General features: G+C 55.5%; 1 protein-coding gene across 4 annotated transcripts in view; it reads right to left on the bottom strand.

Moving 5' to 3' along the window:
• Positions 1-2,285: 2,285 nt before the first annotated feature.
• POC1A (POC1 centriolar protein A) overlaps positions 2,286-17,989 on the bottom strand; it is a 79,715-nt gene continuing 64,011 nt past the window's right edge. For 3 of the 4 annotated variants that reach the window (XM_004034267.5, XM_004034268.5, XM_055382571.2), the window contains one exon: positions 2,286-3,018. In XM_004034267.5, coding sequence (XP_004034315.4) covers positions 2,920-3,018 — 99 coding nt within the window. In that variant the 3' untranslated portion in view covers positions 2,286-2,919. The remainder of the gene's footprint in view (positions 3,019-17,989) is intronic. The other variant, XR_008678352.2, reaches the window with a different exon arrangement.

Consider the following 17,989-nt stretch of genomic DNA (forward strand, 5'->3'; position numbering starts at 1 on the left):
GCTAGAGGGACAATGCCCACAGCGGTCACAGCTGCCTAGGACCCCGTTTCCCTCCCACCAGATTCTCAACTCAGAGCAGTGAGGTCCTGAGTCAAGCCTCGCATGAGCAAGAAAAGGAACTCAAGAAGAACTCAGGCCCCAGGTGAGAGCCTTGGCACCCACCCCACCCCCAGCTCTGCCCTCAGCATGGTGATACACATTGACCCCCTGGCTTGATGGAGGCAGTCTCTGTCCTGTTTTGTTTTTGTTGTTTGTTTATGAGACGGAGATTTGCTCTGTCCCCCAGGCTGGAGTGCAGTGGCATGATCTTGGCTCACTGCAACCTCCGCCTCCTGGGTTCAAGCGATTCTCCTGCCTCAGCCTTCTGAGTAGCTGGGATTACAGGCGTGAGCCACCATGCCCGGCTAATTTTTGTATTTTTAGTAGAGACGGGGTTTCTCCATGTTGGCCAGGCTGGTCTTGAACTCCTGGCCTCAAGTGATCCTCCCGCCTCGGCCTCCCAAAGTGCTGGGATTACAGGCGTGAGCCACCGCCCCTGGCCTGTGCTGTTTTAAGGAGCAGCATTCCAAGAAGAACATCCTGCCCGCAAATTCCAGGTCTGGCTGGCGGCTCCATCAAGGGAGGGGTGTGGGCGTGGACACCCAGACCACTCTAGCAGAGCCCTCCGACAGTCCATGGGGCTTGAGCGTGGGCCTATCCAAGCTTGGCGCTGGCGCTGGCTCTGGCCTGTCTCTATCTGGACAGCCCACGTCAGGCTGTCCCAGGACACGCCGATATCATACTACAAGAAGTGTGTGGGGGTGAGTCCTTCCTCCTGACCCCTTACATCTAGTAACCAGTGGAGCTTCCACTGGCAGTCAACAATCAGGGACAAATACCACACCACTACCCCTAAGACCACCTCCTGCAACTCCACATGTCCTCCAGCAGAGAAAGGTGGATTTCACAGAGATTCCAAACTCGATCCTGGTGTAAACTGAAGACAGGGGTGATGGCAACCTAGGTCTGGCCTGAGAGCAAGACCTGCCACACAACGCCTTGGAGACCCTGCACATGTCCTGCTGCCCCCAGAGGGGCCGTCATCTGTCTCTGGAGATGACCTTGCCCTGGGCTGGTTGCTCAAATCATCATAATCTCCACCCATGGTAGGTCCAAGCCCAGGTCCGGAAGCCACAACAGGCAGCCCAGTGCTGGTCTGGTGGCAGGAGGGCTGGCATGGGAGGGAACTGACACGGCTGGCCCCATAAGTTGCACCTCCTCTTAGCAGGCTGACCTGCAGTTGCCCAGACTCTACTTCAAAGCCTCCTGAGGTAGCCAAGAGACTTACCTGCCAGCATGGACCAGCAGGCCTGCCAGGCTCGTCCACACACCGGCAGGGCCACGTGGGAAAAGTGCGGCAGGTCCCAGCAGCTGCCAGAGCACCCTGAGCCCGCAGCTTCTTCCCATCGACAGTGCAGGGGGAGGATGGTGTTGAGAGTAGACCCTGTAGATCCAGTGGGACTGGTGGGGATGGGGAGTGATGGGCTTCTCTTGAGCACCTGCTCTGCACTGAGCACAGTGCATTGCTTACCTTGTCACCAGAGGAGGGTATCACAACCACTTCACACAATAAGAACCCAAGATTCAGAGAGGTTAGGTCACAATGTTGAGGTCACACAGCTGGCAACAGGCAGCTCCCTCCCCACCCAGTGTAGGCCAGAGAAAGCGTCCCGTCATCAGGACTCAACACAGCTGCCCTCTTGTCAGTCCAGGCTCTGAGGCATGCAGGCTCTGCTTCCACCTGGAGGCTGCAGAGGCTGTGAACCCACTGACCACGTGGTACTGACAGCTCCTGGGAAGATCTAACACCACCTCCCATTCCCCAGGGCAGGGCAGGTGTGTTTGAGGATAAAGACCTCCTTGGCTGGCTGAGCCCCAAGAAGCTGAAGACGGAAGGCACGGGCGACACACAGACACAGGGAAAACATTTGTCCTGGCTTCCCCAGCACAGGGGCAGAGGGAGGACCCTATGGAAGCCCTCAGGAGCAAATGGGAACTCGGGTGCCTGAGGCCTCTGAGTCCCAACAGAAGCAGTCAGTGGGGGCCAGCCAGAGGGAGGTGGGTGCATGCAAGGGCTCTGACTGCCCTTGTTCCCTGACACCCTGAACAGCTGCAAACAGGGGGGTCCTGGCCTCAGAGGCAATCCTGGCGGAGGCCCTCCCAAGTCACCATTCCCATTCTGTTTGGGCCCTGGGGATGGGAAGATTGATTAAGTGTCATCCAGCATAAGCCACTCCTGCAACAAGTGCAATGAAGTCAGGTTTAATTTTGAGATTCCTGTGCCCTCACTCACGCAAGGAGGAAGTCACCTGGCTCCAGTGAACACATGTGGAACAGAAATCAGGGCCACTGAAAAGCCACCACCCACTTGAGGGGGCTTGTTCCCAACAAACCTGACTCAGATGGGCCCACTTTGGGCCTTTAGTCAGATTTAGAGAAAACCCCCGGCTCATCCAATCAATGTGCAATCAATTTCTACGCCATGGCAGAGGTAGGAAAAGCCAGTCACGTGTCCAAATGATGAGTGAAAATCAAGGCATCGTGGAGCCACCTCCTCCAGAGGGGGAGCCACAATCTCAGGACCCCGAAGGAGCAGACATTTTCAAGTGGCTCCTTTACATTAAGCAAAATGTGGTCCTCTCATTCGGGTCTGAAGCATCATTTGTGTGTGAGCCCGGCCCACTGGGGACCTCTGGCTGCCAGGTGGAGAGCCTCCTGGTGCAGACAGCAAGGTGGAGGGCAGAACTGCAAAAATCCAGGGCTCCGGTATGGATGTGATTCCCACAGAGTTCAGTCCCCTTTATTTACCCAAGTCCCACGGTACAAATCCCTGGCCTGCCACCCGCAAATCAACCGAGCTCCTGATTCCTGCTCCCCTGATCATGGTGTTGCTCTCTGCATGATTAGCTGCTGGTTCTCCAGACACTGCTTCAGCTTGTCTTCTGTCAGTGTCAACCGCTGCTCCAGGATGGAGACTGTCTGCAAAATAAACAGTGGTTGGGTCAGAACACAGAAGGGCCACCAGGCTGCTCTAGGGACCCCCTTGGCCAGTCCCCACTTGGCTGCCTCAGCCACTGCCCAAATGCCAGCTGGCTCTTTCCACCCAGGGGTTCTGCCAGGCCCCTTGTCTCTGGTGCTATTGGGACAGCCCTTGCCTTTATGTCTGCTTCTCCTGGCTCTGGATGGCTGATCTCTAATGTTTGTGGGCAGGGGGTGGGGACACAGTGAGGGAAACTAGATGGCAGGTCCCATAGCCTTTGGTCATTTCTCAAGAGAACCAAGGGGTCAGGAACCCCCCACCCTGGTGGCCTGGCATTTATATTGGAGTTCTGGAGCAAAACCAGCTTCCTTGTCTGAGCCAGGCACTGTCCATAAACAACTGGAGACCATCAACCACCTCCACTCCAGAGGTGAGAAAACTGCACCCACAAATGATGGCACTCCACTTGGGTCCTTCCCCTCACACCAGGAAGAGCCTCCCAGGCTGGCAGGGGACAAAGGCAGGGAGGTGAGTCCCCTGATCCCAGGAGGGTCTCTGCCTGTCCAAGTCCAACGAATACTACTATAGGATATGTCATGTGGGACTTCAGCCCAGGGCAATCACAGGCCATGACAACTTCATCTCTCTGAGCCCACTTTCTCCTCCCAGTGCGAAGGACAACCAAGCTCATGGCCTAGGTAACTCAGCAGCCCAGCAGTTGCTCACTCTGACCATGCTTGTCATCATGCTGCCTTCCTGAAGCTGGGCCCTTGCTCTCCTGGCCTCTCTTACACACCCAGCACAATGGCTCACCTGCGGACCTGGCTGCCTGGCCTGCCAAAGGCCCCCAGCTGCTGGAGCTGCATGTACTTCATGGGCCAGGGCCAGTCTTGCAGACATAGCTCCCAGACAGGCTAGGAAAAGCTGCCCTCCTCCTCTGGCTTTGGATAGAGTGTCAGCAGAGGGGCAGCACTGTCTGGGAGTCTGCATGCTCCCCAAAGAGGGGCTGGACCAGAGCAAGCCTGCCCCACTCATCACTTGCGCAGGTTGGACCATGCTGGCCATGACGCCTTTGGCGTCATTTCACTTCCCTCTTTAGGGTTGGCTGAGTGCCTTACTGTATGCCAGGCCCCTGCTGGCCAATGGATGAGCCCATGTGAGTATGGCAGCCTTGACTCCAGTACTGTGCAGCCCATAGGCATCAGGAGGGTCAGATTAACCTCATCCGTGTGCTTTCCCAAGAGGTTTTGCCCCGTTCCCTGGGGATCCATGAAGTTCTGGGCCTTGGTCCAGTGGAAAGGAAACTTTCTTTCATACATTTAATAAAACATTGAAACATTTTAGAAGGGAGTTTCCCCCTCTAAGGCTGCTATAAATTCTTGCAGCATCCGGCACAGACATTAGCTGCCGTGGAGGGTGCTCCGCCTGGTGGCTGGCCCCTTCTAAATGGGCCAATCGGGGCTGTGAGGGCTCTGAACCCTCTGTCACTGGACAGAGCCTGGAAAAATTGCTGCCCATGGAACACAAACTGCACCCTAAGAGGCAGAGCTGAGCTGAAAGAGACCATCACATTCCCCCTGTGCTGGCCAGCCAGCCGGGGAGGGGGTCTGCAGCTTGTAAAAGTGGCAGCGGAAACAGCCCCTGGCTGGCCTGGGGCAGCATTCCTGGAAGTTTCCACTGGCTGCTATGAAACTCACAGGGCCAAAATCATTCTTCATCCAGACTTTTTCCGATGGCCCCAAACTCAAGGCCGCAGCAGAGGAGCCTGTTTTTCCTCTTCTGCCTTTTTTTTTTTCTTGAAACTTTTCACAGGAACCCAATTTGCAAACGTGGAGATAGTGGGCCCAGAAAACGTGGGTGAGGTGCTGGGCCAACGTCAATACAAGGGACTCCACTTAGTTCCATAGGGGGCCCATACTTCAGCTCAGTAGGAATGTGACCACTAAATGTGTCTAAATTATTTGAAAAGAGAAGCATCACCTGTTTCACAACCAGCCCCCTGCATGAAGGGTGCCACCCCGTTGAGGCCTTCCTCTCAGAGCTTTGAGGATCACTTCACAGCACAGTAGACAAACAGGCTTTTATGAGGCCCAACACCCCTCAAGGCAGTTTCTCCCCCTCCAGCCTAGCTTCAGAGGAGCTGTATCATCTCTGTGTTTGGTCTCGGCTTCCCCTGTTCCTTCTCTGCCAAGGTGCCGCGTGGTGGCCACCATCAGGGAGAAAGAAGTCCACCAGGCCCTATGTGATCCCAGCTGCCCCCACTCTGAGCCAGGAGAAGGCCTGGGAGAGCAGGATGCTTTTTGGATTTTTGTACATTAGAATGCTGTCTGGCACTCTTTGCTCCATGTAGTTAAAAAAAAAAATCCTACTTTCTTAAAAATTTTTATATTTTTCTTAAAAATCAAATTTTCTTAATAAAGCATAGGGTCTCATTTTCACAGAAAATGGTGACTCCTCATAGACAGTGAAACATGGAAATCTCTTTTTTTTTTTTTTTTTTTTGAGACTGAGTCTCGTTCTGTCGACCCGGCTGAAGTGCAGTGGCGCGATCTCGGCTCACTACAAGCTCCACCTCCCGGGTTCACGCCATTCTCCTGTCTCAGCCTCCCGAGTAGCTGGGACTACAGGCACCCGCCACTGCGCCCAGCTAATATTTTTGTATTTTTAGTATAGACGGGGTTTCACCGTGGTCTCGATCTCCTGACCTCGTGATCCGCCTGGCTCAGCCTCCCAAAATGTTGGGATTACAGGCGTGAGCCACTGCGCCCGGCTGAAACATGGAAATCTGAAATGCTGCTGGTGTGCCTTCCCTCTACAAGGGGAAGGAAGGGGTTCCCCCATGATGGAAATGCCCCATCGGGCATCCAAGTGGCAAAGTGGAGACACACTCAGGGCTGGTGGCACACACAGGCAGGAGGGCTGGCAAGCCACCTGCAGGGAGTCTGTCTGGGCCACAGGCCCAGAGCAGCCAGGACAGGCCATCACGGTGCCACCGTGCTTCCCCAGCTGCACGGGAGCTGTGGGAGGAGGGCAGGAGAGCATCTGAGGTGGCAGAAGGGGTGTGTGGGGGGCACCCCTGGCACAGACTGGTTTGAAGCCATATCACGTGGCCTTGTTCAGAATGTGTATGATCTTTACCTGTCGGTTCACAACAAAAAGCACATCCCCACATACCCATACGAGGGTTCAGAAAATACATGCTACCTCGGTGTACACAGGCCACTGCCATTTCCACCTGCTGTCTAGTGGCCCAACTCCCAGCGGGGCCCAGCCAAGCAGGCTGCTCTCGTCGCCTCATGCTCCGTCCAGCCCGGGAATTCTCCTGCTACCAGCGCCTGTCCTCACCAGGCTGGAGACAAGGCCACACCTGCCCTGGAGGGTGAGGAGGAGCGCTCTGCAGGCAAATACCTCTGCAGCCTCCCCGGGTCCACACTCCATGGCCTGGAAGCCACGACTTTCATTTATTCAAGGGAAAATGAGCGCTGACCTTCCAAACAGTTCCTTGATCACACTGCCTCTCACCCTGTGCTCTGTACAGGGGAGCAGGGACCAGAGGTCTGGTCCTAGCCCCTCAGAAGGTCCCCAAAGAGGTACAGGCTGTGTCAGGTGCCAGGTGCCAACAAGGGAAACTGCTTTGCCTGACACAAGGGTCCATGGCTTCTGGCTTTGGGGCAGGATAAAGGGAAACTGACGAAGGGGTTGAGGAGTCCAGGGCTCTGGCTGCTAGAGGGGCAGCCTGGGCAAAGTGGCCAGGAAAGATGGCCCATCTCCCAGAACTCCCTCTTGCTGGGGTCCAGCTCTTCCACAGTGCGGCCCCTTCTGTCTGCTGACCTTGGAGAAACCACGCAGCTCATTCCCTTTCCTTGGACCTGGTGCTACCCTGGGAACATTCTTAAGTCCTCCATGTAGTTGGGGTGTGGAGCCTAAACATGAGGGGGACCAGCAGGAGGTCCTGGGACTGGGCTCAGGGCGGTTCACCCTGATCATTGACCCTCTGCTCTGTGGGCTTCTCTTGGCAGCTGACTTTCACGGGACGCTCGTGTGTGCCAAAAACTTCAACAAACCTTCAGCGTAGGAGCTTTTATCATCCCCATTTTACAGATGAAGAAACTGAGGCACAGACATTAAGTAACTTGCCTAAAGTTATACAGCTTATCAGTGACAAGCCTAGGCTGTGAGCCTAGGTGGCCTGGCTGCAGTGAGCATGCTAAAGCACTGGGCAGTGTGCATCTTGGCTTTGTCCCCATCAAGAATGCCAAAGGAGAGGCCTGCTGGTGTCCCATCCCACTTCCAGCCCTGATGCCCAAACCCAGGCAGCCTGAGGAAAGACTAGGGGATCCCTGTCCTCACCCAGCAGCGGCACCTGCTGTCCTGGTTTAGGCTGCCCGGCCTAGCTGCTCCGAATTAAATGAGCAGAAACTCCTACCTCAGCCACAGTGGGAATGGACAGCCCCCAGGGTCACCCACCCCCTCACATTGTCAGGCCTCATGTGTCACCTCCCCCTGAAAAGCAGTCTCTTACCTGGCTAAACATTTAGGTTTGGAATTATTACAAAGGTCATAAGGATAATTCATGTGAGCCATGAAAACTCAATGTTATAGGAACCAAAAGGACATAGTGACAAGAACCTCCTCCTGGATGCACCACGAGAAGCTGCCCCAATCACTTCACTGTCAACGCTTCTTTCACTGGCACTTGTGCCACTGCAGCATTAAGTGATCAGCCCCAAAACATGCTGTGGAACTCACCTGGGTCACTGCTGGGTGGCCCATCCCCTGAAGACAAGGTTCAACTTTAAACAAGGTACCTCTCTCTCCCTAAATCGGAGTGACAGGAAGCCGGAGTGAGGACCCTATGGCCTGGGCACTGTCACTCCTCACCCGATACTGTCCGCCTCCCAAGTCAAGGCCCTCATGGCCAGTGTCAGGAAGCCTCATGGGGTGTGGTCAGCAGGGCTCCAGAAGTTTTATCTTCAAAGTCACATCTGCCAAGGTTCACCTGGGGGCTCATTTCTGAACCCTTTTCCTACTCTGTTACCAGCAATTTCCTGGAAGCCATGGCCCTTCTCAAGAAAGCCTTGGCCTTAAAATCACTTGTTTGCCATCGAATGTATTCTGTTGTTTCTCTAGACCAAGGGTTAGCAAACTACGGCCAGCTGCCCCTTTGTGTAAATAAGGTTTTATGGACACGCCTGCTGGCTTCCATATGGTCTCTGGCTGCCTTCTGGGTCCAGCGACAGGTTGACAGAGGCTGTATGGTCCGCAAAGCCTAAAATCTTTACTGTTTAAATTTGCTGACCCTTGCCCTCGCTCTTCACTTACTCAAACTCTCACAAAGCACCTCCCCAACGCTGGCCTGTGCCTGGCCCAGGATGATAATACGCAGACTCGGCTGAACCCACAGGGTGCACCCCAGTTCAACGAGGCAGATGCCACGCAGGCGCATAGAGAGTGGGCTGCACTGCTGGGACAGAGGGGCGAGAGGGGCAGGAAGAGGATCAGGACCCAAAGAATGGTGTGTGCAAAGGCCCTGAGCTGGCCAAGGTTAAGAAACGGGAGGGATGGACCATAGGAGGCGCGTGTGCTGGAGCAAGAAGAGGGGGCCTCGGGGGAGGCAGGAGATGGGGTTGGGCTCTGCAAGTCATGCCTAGCAGCTTCATCTTCACCCTCAGAGCAGGAGGGTGCTGGGGGGTGCTAGGCTGAGGGGATTTGAGACTCCTCTGGCTACTACACAGGGACAGTCTGGGAGTGGGTTCATGGCTGTGGGAAGGTGAGGTGCAGGCAAGAGAGAACGAGAGGGGATGACAGTGGCTTGGACTGGGGGCAGGAGGAGCCAGGAAGGAAAGTGGACAGAACCAGAGATAGCCACAAAGAATGAAGCACCAGTACCTGGTGACGAGTCAGATGGGGGTCTGAGAGAGGAGATGTGCTCCAAGGCCAAGAACACAAGACAAGGACTGGCCCTGCAGGAGAGGCAGAAGACGGGCTCCAGATTACACAGGCTGAGTATGAGGACCCCCAAGAATGTTGAGAGGGTCTGGCAGGCATGGGGTGGTCTGAGAAGCCTGAGCCAGCAGCAGAGTTGCACTGCATTTTTAAGACTGGGACTACTGAGGATCCTATTGAGGGCAGCCAGTGGGTGAGGAGGGAAGGAAGAGGGGGGAGTGGGGAGGGGAGTGGACCCACAAGGCCCCTGCAGGCTGGAGAGCAGAGTCCAGCGCAGGGGAGCCGAGGGCCTTGCCAGGACCCAGGGTGATGTCAGCGATGGGCTGAACGTCCTGGAAAGCTCCTTGGTGGGGATGAAGGAGGGACTGCCCAACCCAGGTGACCCAACAGGGAGGATGCCGAGATGCTGGGGACCAAAACCAAGAGCATGGTGACAGGCTAGCTTGAGCTGGCTCTCAGTAGCTCACAGTGGATCTAGGAGCTCGGTCCAGGTGGTAGGGCTTCCAGCCGTGATTCATCCACCTGAGCTCTCCAAGGAAAATCCCCCCAGGAGAGGGTGAACAATGGCATTCTATTTGAATCCTAATTTTTCTGCTCAGGGGAGACACTGTGATCTGTCCTATTGGGGCAACATTCAGAGGGCGAGTGTGCCTTCTCTCACTCACAGTTCAAGACGTGTAAGACGTTTTATGTAACACCTTAAAGGGCCTTCTGAGCATGGTATAAAAAGAACTGATTTTAAAATGACAGGCTTTTATTTTTAGCCCCCTAAAAACTGTAGTGATGCCCAAAGAAATTGCACTGAAATACAAGTCCTCAGAGACATGTCTGGCACCTGGGCCCCCAACTCCAAGTAGAAGAGGAACACTGGCGACATTTCAACAGATACCCCCAGTCTGCACCTCACTACCTCAGATGCGTCCTTCTCTACTGACATAGAGTAATTAGGTGTCTGCTGAAAGCCTGCTATGGTCCCCACAGGGCTCCGAGATTGGAACAGTTGAGCCCAGATGCCGTATCATCCTCCACGCCCACCAATGGCCCAAACTGACCAGTTCAGGTGTCCTGCCTGGGACAGAGCCTGGGTTTATGCAGCTCTGCTGGCCTCTGAGGTGGCTGGGGGGAGAGCCTTAGCTCCTCTGAGGTATGTGATGGGGACTCGGGCATCTGGGGCATCATGAGAGTTCAGAGAGGCCTCTGTATGACCCTCCAGCTGGCAAGAGGCATGGGCGGTGTGACACTCCCACGGGCTCTGCAGAGGTACAGGAAGAGTTCATCTCTGGACAGGCACAGAGGAGGTGGGAGCATAGTGCTTCTGGAGAGGGTGAAGCCCCCACCCTCATACGTGGCGAAACAGAGCAAACAAGGACAGGTGTGACTGACCTGGCTGCACCTCACACCCCGTGGAGTGACGTACAGTCCCTCATGCCCACTTTCTCCCCTCAGGTCTAGTTACACCCCAGCGCTCTCCCTGGGCTACATGGGCTTTTCCTTTGTCCCTCCTTTCTCCTGCTGGCCACCTCCTCCCAGTGTGACCTCCCCTTCTTTCAGCCCCAGCCTCTTTTTCTCCCTGGCCTGGTTTTCTCTTGAGGTGGGCTTGTCCTGCACTTTTTTCTTAGCTTTTCTCCCAGTTCTCATTTCTATTTCCTTTCAAGGCCTCTTCATTCCCTTTCCACTCTGTGTTTGGTGAGAGGGCGAGGGAAACAGGAGCAGAGTGTGTGTCTGGCCACCTGGGACTGAGCTCCAGGTGGAGTCAGGCCCCTGCCATGGCTCACCTGCTATGGGGCTGATGCCAGGGCTGCCCGGCCTGGGAAGGAGAGCATCAACTCTGACAGGAAGGCCTCTGGGAGAAAGCAAGACAGGATGAGCCAATGCAAGTGCTTTCCAAGTACTAGGTGCAGCAGGTGCAAAGGCCCTGAAGCACACTCTTGGAACTGTCAGGAGGCCAGGGTGCTTGGCCTCAAGTGGTTGAGCAGGGAAGAGATATGGGCCCTAGGGCCCTCAGCTCGAAACAGAAGGGAACAGAGAAGCCTCCACTCCCTGGCACTGCCTCACCAGGCTCACAGGTCTGAGTAGGCACAGCCAGGGAGGATGCTGCTCCCACGTGCCTGTGGCCAGTTTGTAGAACGCTGGTTCCAGAATAAACTCTGGGAGAAGAGCCTCGACCTAGGAACTGACCACAGCCACCTGGTCCTACAGTCCATGAAACGGAAGTGAATGGACAGACTGGCACTTCAGAGCACAGACCAAGGGCACACCCTCAGAGACAGGTCCCTTCCAGGAGCTGCTCCTCCTCCCATGACCATTGTTGTCACCACCTTTGCTGAAGGCTTCCCTCATGCACTCATGTGCAAACATGGCAGGGAAGCTGGAGCCGTAACTTCTCCAAAACTGAGGAGTTGTGGGACACTCACGACCCGCCTTGGGGGCAGCCAACAACATCATTTACTCCCATACCTCTGTCAGGCACCCACCACAGGCAGCAAACAAGGGACCCTAGCTCTTGGGGGCTTCCGAGCACTGACACAGCTGCAGCACCGGTCCCGTCTAGGCTGCGGGGAAAGCTACTCCACCACCACTGACAGCAAAGAACATCTTAGGGGCAGGAAAGAACAAGGATGGCCAGATCCTTAAAAATACTTCTCCAAGTGCAGGCTTCACTCGAGGCTTCCCCAGTCCATCCCCCTGCCCCCCCAGCTCTGGGGCAGCCCCTCTTCCCAGGGGCCTCCTGCTCACCTTGGCCAGGGCCCTTCCCCATATCCACATCCTGCTCTTAGCAGAGCCCTGGGTGGTGGTACCTGGGGCCCTCCTCGGTGAGTGGTACTGGTTCTTATGGGAGCGTCCTCTGAGCTGGAAGACAGGTGGCATGGAGGTGGACAGTGTGGTTGGGCCAGACTGATGGGTGAAGGCAGAGCCAACATCCAGCCATGTGTCCCACCAAGCACTCTGCCTGGGCTGGGGACACAGTGGCAAGGGGAGCTGCAACTGTCCTGGGTTGGCAGGTTTGCAGGGAGGCCAGGAGATAAGGCATCAGTGGCTGATGGGGCAAGATGGAAAGCCACACTGAGAGAAAGGAGAGGCAGCAGCTGGGTGAAGCCTGGGAGAGGCAGTCGGCGTACCATTGGCAGGGGCAGCCACATCAGGGCTCTGCCCTCGCCAGACTCAGGCAGGCACCCCATCCCCCACCCCAGCTGGGCTCCTCCTGCACTAGGGCCTCCCAGGCAGGGCTCAAGGCACTTCCCTCTTGGCACTCAGGTGCCCCTCCGGCCTGCTCCTCTCAGTCCCCATCCTCACACCTAGGCTTCCTGGTGACTCCTCTTGCCCTACTCCTGGGACACCCTTCACCCTCTGCCTCCTCACTGCTTCTCCGTGCCCCTTTCCTACCCAAGAGCTCAAGAATAAAGGCCAGACTCTGCGGCATGGCATTCCCGTGGCCCTCCAGGCCCTATGCTGCCCACCAATACTGCCTTCCCTGCCCAACCCCGCCCACCTGAGGCCCGCCCGCTCTCCTATCCTAGGAGCCTCCTTGCCCTGGCCCCGCTGCTAGGATGCCTGCCTTCCTCCCCTCATGGGTGTGGGCCCTTGGAAAATGCCACTGAGGGATTCCTAGTGGGGAACCTTGGTCCCAAGTGGTAAGCACGAAGGCTCCTCAGCTACATGGCCTAGGTTCAAATGGAAACTTGACCACTAACTCGCCGAGCAGCCTTGGGCAAGTTACCAGACTCAGGGCTTCAGTTTCTTTGTAAAACACACCTCTCATAGTCACTGCAATATTCATATTAATAGCTAATATGCATGTAGAACTTGCTCTGTCTGGCTGGGCACAGGCATGCACTATGGGGAACATGACTCCTCTAGCCACTGCCCTGGCTGAGCTCCGGGATGTTGGGGGAGCCATGGGCACAGATGGGGCTTGATGAGGCCCCAAATAGGGCAGCCTGTGGTCAGGTTTGGGAGGGTGTGAGCCATTGATGCACGTGGTGGTCTGGCTGCTTCTTTAAGTTCTCCTGTGATGAAAAGCTCCTTTTAATCACTTCCCGGGTTGTGGTTGATGTGGGCGCCCCCATGAGGTCTCCCTGGTGGGACTGGGGTTCTCCAGTCTCCTCCCCACCAACACAGGAGCCAGATAACTGGGCCGGAGGTGGCGTGGCCCCCGCTGCTCTGAGTCTCAGGGAGAGGGCGCAGTCACCCGGCCACACCGAGGACATTTGCGGCAGGCCAGGGCAAATGTCCTGGGGCTGGCCATTGACTCAACACCCCTGGTCTCAACTGTGCTGCACTGAATGTCTAACTTTCCTTTGGCTTCATTGCAAAGATGAAAAATGTTGAATTAATCTCCCCTGTAGCATGGTTTTGACTTCACTCAGATTCTCAAGATCTAAAACAGATACAATAAAAGGGGAATCTCTTTGCTGTGGGGTCTCATGAGCTATCAAAACAAAGCAGGGCTGCCGGGCCCCACTGCCTACCCTAGCTCTGCGTTGTATCCTGCCAACTCCAGCTTTGTCACTTGGTGTAAGCCTGTGTGCGTACACACGCAGGACCCTGACTTGCTGGTGGTGCCCTTGCTAGCCTGCTGCCACACGTCAGCAGTGACTAGGGGGCCAGCCTAGCCCTCTGCAGACAGGGCCTGCAGCACCTTCACACCACCCAAGGCTCTGCCTCCTGGCCTCAGCCACCAACCAGTACCTAACGGTCTGCAGCTCAGGGGCCTTCATGTCACAGGGTACAAACGATGCCCCTCGAGCAGCCTGTGGACATCAGTCAGCCTGCATGCCAGTGATGAGGACAAAGATTGTTCTCTATTCTTCCTCATCACTGTCTTCCTGCTCCTAGACAGCACCTGGTACACAGCAGGTGCACACTTAGTACTGACTGGATGGACAAATGCCCAGCCCTGAGTGCTATGGGAATGCAGGGAACACAGGTCGGGTGCCTGCCAGCCCAGGTTCCCCAGGCCAAAGGGCAGGTCTAATCTAGGGATGGGCCCACCCAGCTTGTGAGGAACACTCACCCCAGCGTGGGTCTTGGACCTGGTGAGCTTGAAGGGATAGAGGGAGAGTGGGGCGGGCAGTAGGAGGGGCCAGGCCCCACCAGCTAGTCTTGGGAGGGAGGAAGCCTCATCGCTTTGGCAGGAAGTGGGGGCGGGAGTAAAGGAAGCAGTCTAGTTCCTCCCCTTCCCACCTCTGTCCTGGTCTGATGATGACTAAAATCTTTGAGGCCTGAACCTCAGAGGGGAAGGAATGGAGCTCCCCTCTCATGCTGATGTCTGACATGCTAACATGCCCAGGATCACACACAGCCAATTCACACAAAAAAACAATTTCTAAAAAAATTCCTCCCAACCTCTCTAGGCCCAGCAACTGTCTTTTTAACCACTCCCCCTAACCCCACAGTCTGCTGCAAACAACAGAAAATGAGCTTTTGGTCCCTTGAGCCTATGGTCCGCGGTTGTTTCACATTATCTCAGGGATATAGGATTTCTCTGACGGTTTTGCATCCCCCAGCCCCCATCTCTACTGAGGATTAGCTCTCTTCGGGAAGTACATGAAACACTATTTTCTATTAGTGGATTAGCCACCAGATTAAGGAATCTTGGCTATTTACCTTGCTCATGGCTTAAAAACAACTCCTTTTAAATGAACACAGCTCTCTTTTCCATATCACTCTTTCCCCCAAAAGGAAAAGCTATAAAAAGTGGGTCCACTCAGACCATTCATAAAACCGGATGCTCCTGGGACCCATGGGGTGTTGCTCACACCCAAAGGGAGGACCTGAGCCACAGCCCCACTGACACTGGGGTGGGTTCAAGCACATCTCTGCCAGCCATGTACAGGCTACCAGGGAAGCCAAGTGTCTGACCAGGATAGGCCCCAAGGTGTAGGACACCAGTCATGCTTGGCCATAGGCTTTGCTGGACTCTGACTCCAGGGTGAGTCCAAACAGGGCTGAGCATGGGGTGTGGACCCTGACCTTGACCGCCTTCTGCAACCCATTTCTTCAGAGGCTGACTTTTCCAACAATCCATATAAAATAGTTAGTTAACTACTTTCCCAAGACCCAGTAAGACATGATCATCCTAAGCCAGACATCTTGATAGCTTGCTGGAGGCCTGGAAGTCTCAGTATAGCCTGGCAAATCGGGCTGCAGCTACCACCCAACAAGGCCACCTCCAGGAGGAAGAAGGGCACAAGCCACCAGGGATGGAGTCTCAAGGCTCCCCCATCCTGCCAAGCATCCACTGATCCACAGTGGGGAAACCTGGGCAATCATCTTAGCGAGCTTTCTGGAACCACTGGCTGGGCCCAGATCAGAAGGGCAAGGGGCACATAATTGCTTCCCAAATGCCATGCTAAGTTCAAGGCTTCCTGTGCTTCCTCTGCTTCCTCAGCCATGGCCACTGTGGGCATGATGAGGTTCCATACCCATAGTACAGGCTTGGATCAGGGCCCTTTACAGAGCGCATAGGAGGAAGCAGCAGGCCCGACTACAGCCCTTCCTGGCCCTGCTGTGGTGGTGCCTCATTCAGGAAAGCACCAAGAGGTCACGGGGTCAGCTGTGATGAACTAGGCTGTGGCTTGCTTAATCTCAGAGCGGTGCAGGCCAGTTTGGGGCTCCTGTCATAACACAGGCCCCTTTCTTGTGGCCTGTGTTTGGCCTTTCCTTGGAGGGCCCTCAGGTCCCCGAGGAGCAAGAGCAAATCACGTGGAGTCCCCTCCCTTCCTCTTCTCAGAGCAAGCCTAGATTCAGCCCGAATGAGATGTCCCTGCATGGGCCTCTCTCCCTGCTCCCAGCCTCTGCTCTCCACCACCTGCTCCCTCCCACCATCTCCCAGCCCTCCCCCATCTCCAAGCCAGCTCAGAGCCTCAGAAGAAATCTCATATGACCGACCATGAACATTCCCAGGCCCCAGAGATAACCACGGCTACTGTCGAGCCCATCTGGCAGGCAGGGGCCTTCAATCTGCAGCCTCTTTGGGAAGCGGGTGCTTTCTGCCACAACCACAGACGGGATAAAAGATAGAAAACCAGAGTTTTTTGCCCGACCCCCATGGGAGCTGCCATCCAGTCCCCCTGCAAACACGAGCTTGCCCGTTTTTGAGTGCTGTTCGCAGGCTGCATGTCACAAAGGAGGCAGGGCACTGGCCCGCCCTGACCTGTGACTTGGGGAAGACACAGGCTCCCCTGTCCCGCCACATTTGCAAAGCCAGAGGAGCCTTTGGGAAAAATGCCAAAAATAGTAACAGGGCTGGGGAATTGCCAGGGGCCCACGCAGACAGACATTTCCCCCAGTCCCTCTGCCACCAAGTGTGTCCCTGGCACAGAACAGACAGTGTCTTGAGTCCCTTGTCCCCCAGAAGTAGCCTCTTAACAGAAGGAAAACAAGCCTCTTGTTTCCAAACCCCCACAAAGAAGTTCAGGTTGTCCTGAACATGACTCTGGCCAAAAGGGCAATCCATGAAGGTCCACAACAAGGAGGGTGGCTACATCCACTCTGGACCAAGCAGGTGAGCTGGCTAGATGTGCTGATGCAGAGAGGGGGCCCATTTTTGCAGAAACAACCCACCACCACCCTTATGGCCCTGTCTGCTAGTGGAAGCAGTGTTAGGAGGGCTGCACACGCCCTCCTGGGATCATGGGAAGACGCACTGGGTGACTTTCACTCTATACCCTCCCAACAAATTCTGTCTGGGTGCACGTGGGAGGACCGATCCCCATGGAAAACTGTATAACTATAAAATTGGGGGTCTATTTCCATAAGCAACAGCAGGTCCTCCCAGGAAAAAGGGATACAGAGAGCCCCTGAGAGTAGTGAGGCAGCTTGGCCCACATCAGGGCCAGGCACTGCCAACTTCCCCACCAGTGTGGAACCAGATGCCTCACCTGAGCAGCCCGTCAAATAGGAACTTCCAGGACTACCATGGGGGTGGGGGGTGGGGGAGCAGGTTTAAGGTATCTCAAAGCAAATAGGCCATTCTCTATCCCCAAAGCAAACAGGCAAAAATCCTTGGTCTTGCTGAGTTAGGACAGCAAAACGCAATGACTTGAACACTTAACAAAATCGAATGCCAAAGAGACCCAAACAAGCAGGGCTGGTGGGCTTGCTCCCTGCCTGCTCCCCACCACATGCATTTTCAAGTCCCGGAGCCCAGCAGCCTCCATGAGTCACAGGAACTGGAACGTGACATCACAGCATTGCTGTGGCCAGCCTGAAACACTGGGTGCCATAAAAAAACAGTTGGAGCAGGAATTTCATGGCTCGGTATTTTTAAAAAGCAGCAAGACGTGAAACTGGAGTCAAAAATAACTTTGCTGTGGGCTTCTGAGGCAAAACCACCAAGCCGCATGTTGGGCCTATGCCGGGCCCCCTCACAGCAGCCTCCCCAGCTCCTGGGTCATTGTCCACACCCCCGAGATCCACCCCCTTGGCCTAAGGAAGGCCCAGGGCCTCTGCAACTTCCAGACACCACTGAAACCTATTACTCCTGAGGGCAGCTGAGCACTGTGCAGCAGCCCTCTGGCCTCTTGAGGGTCCATGAAGGAAGCCACAGAGCCAGCGTGGAGGTGAGCTCATGTAGCAGTGGCTATTTGTGGAAACAGCCTCTCTCCCTGCTCACTGGCGAAGTTTTCCAGCATCTGTGAAAAAGACCCCTAGATCACCTGGCATCACCCCCAAGAGCACAAGGGGAAACAATACCAGGGTCAGGCCCAGGGCCTCTGCTTGCACACCTACTGAACGCCCATCCCTGGGCAGGCAGGCCTAGCAGCCTCGGGGTCTGGCCTAGAGTCCTCCAGGGGTGCTCAGAATGGAGGAGCCTGGCCTGGGGGCAGGCAGATGAAACAAGGCCCCAGGGGAAGTCCTGGCCCCACCTGAGGAGGCTGACCTCTGCTGCCCACCCCATGGGACAGACAGACAGAGGGGCAGCGCTTAAAATCTCCCCTTGGTGGAAAGCCAAAGAGGCAGAGCCGGGTCTGAGCAGGTGCAGCTTCTGACTCCTTGTCTGGGTTTTTCTCTGGAACCCTT

Source organism: Gorilla gorilla, chromosome 2 (genome assembly GCF_029281585.2).
Source record: "Gorilla gorilla gorilla isolate KB3781 chromosome 2, NHGRI_mGorGor1-v2.1_pri, whole genome shotgun sequence".
Taxonomy (NCBI): domain Eukaryota; kingdom Metazoa; phylum Chordata; class Mammalia; order Primates; family Hominidae; genus Gorilla; species Gorilla gorilla.